At 37.8% G+C, this 3,670-nt stretch overlaps 1 protein-coding gene across 1 annotated transcript; it reads left to right on the forward strand.

The window, feature by feature from the left end:
- The first annotated feature begins 465 nt into the window (after window positions 1-465).
- LOC104894511 (hypothetical protein) lies at window positions 466-3,128 on the forward strand. The gene is made up of 3 exons (XM_010680764.4): window positions 466-691; window positions 795-2,761; window positions 2,863-3,128. The coding sequence occupies exon 2, from the start codon at window positions 1,152-1,154 to the stop codon at window positions 1,773-1,775; it is 624 nt and encodes a 207-aa protein (XP_010679066.2). The 5' UTR covers window positions 466-691; window positions 795-1,151; the 3' UTR covers window positions 1,776-2,761; window positions 2,863-3,128.
- The last annotated feature ends 542 nt before the right edge of the window (window positions 3,129-3,670 follow it).

A 3,670-nucleotide genomic window follows, 5' to 3' on the forward strand; every position in this document is an offset into this window, starting at 1 on the left:
TCTGTTTTTTTAGTTGATCCTTTTCCCTTGGTCAAATATGTCAATCCACTATTTTAAAACTTTATATTTCTAATTATCAATAAGCGAAAATTACAAAAAAATTATATTATGACAAAATACATTAAAACAAATACAACAAAATCCCTCACGACTATATTTTTTGTTAAATATAAATCACAAAAAAGAGTCAAATTACACACGTGATTTTTTTTTTTAAGGTAAGATGAAGTCCCTTGCGGGATTGGAGGTAATGCCAATATCACTAGGCTATCACCTACTGGCTGCTGCTCACACACGTGAATTGTATCAAAAGTAAAAACGAGTCATCTAAAAAACGAAGGATATATAAACCGATAATAATTTTATGATTTTTTCATGACTGACATAAAAAAATAAAAAATACTCAAATTAGTAACCAAAAACAAACCTACTCCTCTCCACCCCACACACCACTCTTGACCAGACCCACCACCCTCCAAGTCTCCAACCCTTCCATTTCCTTCATATCTTCATTTCTCCTTTCATTCCATCACTCTCACTTTCTCTCCTCTGTTTTTTCACTCACTCATTATTCACTCTCATATTTAAAGTAACACCACCATCACCACAAAACTATAACCATTTCCATCTTTCTCTGCTACGATCCCCAAAGGGTTTCTCTCTCTCCTCTCTCATCTCACTCCTAGATCTGGTGAGTGTGAATTTTGTTTTTTTGGGTTTAATTTGAGTTTTTATGATGTGGGTTTGTTTTGATTTTTCTGATCTTGATTTGTTTTTTTTTTTTTTTTTTGCAGTTTTTGAATCTGTTCATTTTTGGGTTGTTTGCTGGATCTGATCAGGAAAAAAAACCGGCCAAAATCTGGGTAACTTTGTTGATTTTTGGTTGAGTTTTAACGGTAAATTTGTTCCGGTTGTTGTGGTGGAATACTCGAGATCTAGAAGTTTCTGTTCCGGGTTTTGTTTATTTGGTCTTGAAAGTTGTTGTTTGATGCTTTAGAAATTGGTTATATTTTGGTTAGATCTGACAGTAGTTTGTTGAAAGATAAAGATAAAGAGATTTGTAACAGATTTGTGATCATAGTAACTTGAGAAAGAGGAGGAAATTTGTCAGTGATTTTGGTGAAATTTGTGTGAGTTTTCTGCTGTTTAAGATGGAAACCCTAGTAGTTGTTGCACACCACAGGAACCAATATTACAGTGGTAGAGGAAAGGGTAACAGTCCAATGAGGTTTGGTTCATCACCTACTGGTGGATTTAGGGATATTAATTGTAGGACTTTTGAATCTGGGATGGGTTTACTTCCTAGCCCTTGTAAGAGTTACGGCACTCCGGTGATGAACCGGGGTTTCGTGTCGCCAAAAGTGCTAACCCCATGTGCTAAGAGTGGTGGGAAAGCGAAGAGTGAGGATGTCAAGATTTTGAAAAACACGGTGAGGAGTAGCCCGATCCCTATAAACTTGAAGGGGGATGGTAAGAAGGAGACATCGGCGAGGGAAAGTCTGTCTTTCTCGGAGCTGTGGGCAGGACCTGCTTACTCGAACTCACCCCCTCCGAGTTCTCTGCCCATGCCCAAGTTCTCTGTGAAACCAAAAAGAACCGTGTCACTTGAGCTGCCTGCTTTAGAGTCTGATCTGAACTTGCAGCCAATGCCTAAGTCGGCCCCTGCTTCTCCGACTCGTGAATCTACTCGATCACCCTTCAGTTTCCTGCGCGATGATGATTCCGCTACTAAGACACTTCGCCGTATCCTCAATCTTGATGTTGCTGATGATTGAGTAGAGGCTGGTATGCAGCGCTAAGTACATCTATAGTAATAGATGTGTATATATAGGGAAATAAACTGCCTTTGAGTTAGGCTGATTTCAAGTTCTAGTAGTTATGGTAGAAAAGGCACAAGATCACACAGTTGCAGCTGGTAGTCAACAGGCTTTTAAGTTCCTTACTGATAAGTGGTGGTTTATGTAGTTTTACTTGTTTGATTGTAGAAGGAAGTAATTGTGGAGGGGGTGTGGCATTGTTGGGTGATTAATTTTCTCCGGAACTTCGGAGGTAGAAGAAGAGTGAAAGATGTGACAATTTATTCCACGCCTATGAGAGGTGGGTGAATTAGCAAGCTCATTTGTCCGTTGGACTTGTGAGGGGAAATCTTTTCGACTTGGTTAGCTTGATTTAGCCAAGTCTAGATAATTTCTTTATCTAATATACGTCAAGTTACTCTGACCATTACTCTTAGCTACAGTTTCGAAATCTAACGTTTCTGTGTACATTGTAGAGTTGTAGACTTCTGAACATACTGGTTTCTTTGATCTCTTGACTTTCTTCTTATACCCTTTATCCTCATTGACTCAAAAATTCTCTCTTCTCTTCTTCATCTGATAATTTCTAGGTTCATAATTTTCTTAACTCTTACCATACTCCTCTGTAGCTAAATCTTTTATTTTTCCTAGCCTTAAGTAGCTTTGCATTATCCTTTTGTGGATATTCTCTTTAGTTCTTATTATATTCTACTTCTAGTTAGCTTCTTACTCTGGTTAACAGTAGTGTCAGGTCATCTGTGCACGCCTTCATTACTGGTTTTTTGAGAGGTAAAGATGGCGTAGCACTTAGAAAAATGCTTGTAGTCTCTCTTCTGCAGTCTGAACTTCTTTCTGTTAGCTTCAGTCGCACTTCCTCCCCTCAATTTCTAGTCTTTCTTAGCAGACGATGCTACCTCCTTTCCTTTCTTCGTATGGCTCGTGGCAATCTACAGCATTCGTTAAAGGTAAGATAAACGGTACACTTACTCCTCTATTGGTTATTAACACTTACAAATGTTATCAAGTCGTGTGATTACTAAGTACCGTTTTCTCTCCTCTCATGCAGTTGATGAATCAGTTGGTGAAGGAAGGATCTGGAGCGTGCTTTTGAAAATTACGTAGACCACGTGGAATGGTCTGTTGTACGCTTTGCTGTTTTGGCTGTTCGTCTTGTGTACTTCGTATCTTCAGTATACCTAGTTTGTCGTATGAACTATGTTTCTTATGCTTCTTCCTTGGTTATGTAGTTGAACTTTCTTTTACGTTCTCAGATCAAGTATCGTTATCATTGTAGACGCTTGCTTTTATAAAGTTTATGCTAAGACTTTTTTTACAATTCTGCTTGAGATATGTTGATTATGATGGTCTATATTCAGATTTGTTACAACAGTCTCACGATCTCACCTAATGTTGATGGTACCATTACTTGGTGGTTTGATCGGTTAGACAGTTTGACAAGAGACTCGTTCATTTGAATTTGCTACTTAATTGGAAGTTTTTTATTTGCAGAAAAATGTTACTTTTGCTGCATACCGAGCTTTACCTTTCATTCAATACAAGTAAAATTGGAGTTTGGTTAATTATATTCTTACAGGCCTATCAATATTCAATTTTATTAATCAAGGATGTCTTGGTCTAGTGGTTAAGATTGAGGTGATGTGAACGATAGGTTACAGATTCGAATCTCCTCTCCGTTTCTTTGTACTTTGTACTGTTTTCATGGCTCATATGGATATACCTGAAAGGACTTGCTTTGATTTTCTCCATTAGAATGGGATTTGTTTTGTTTATGAGCAAATTCACATAACTTGCACCCACTAACATAATTGTAATTGTAAGGTTAGGTGCCGCATTATCAAATTATAGCTGGTTGC

The sequence above is a fragment of the Beta vulgaris genome, chromosome 5 (genome assembly GCF_026745355.1).
Source record: "Beta vulgaris subsp. vulgaris cultivar EL10 chromosome 5, EL10.2, whole genome shotgun sequence".
NCBI classification, from domain to species: Eukaryota; Viridiplantae; Streptophyta; class Magnoliopsida; order Caryophyllales; family Amaranthaceae; genus Beta; species Beta vulgaris.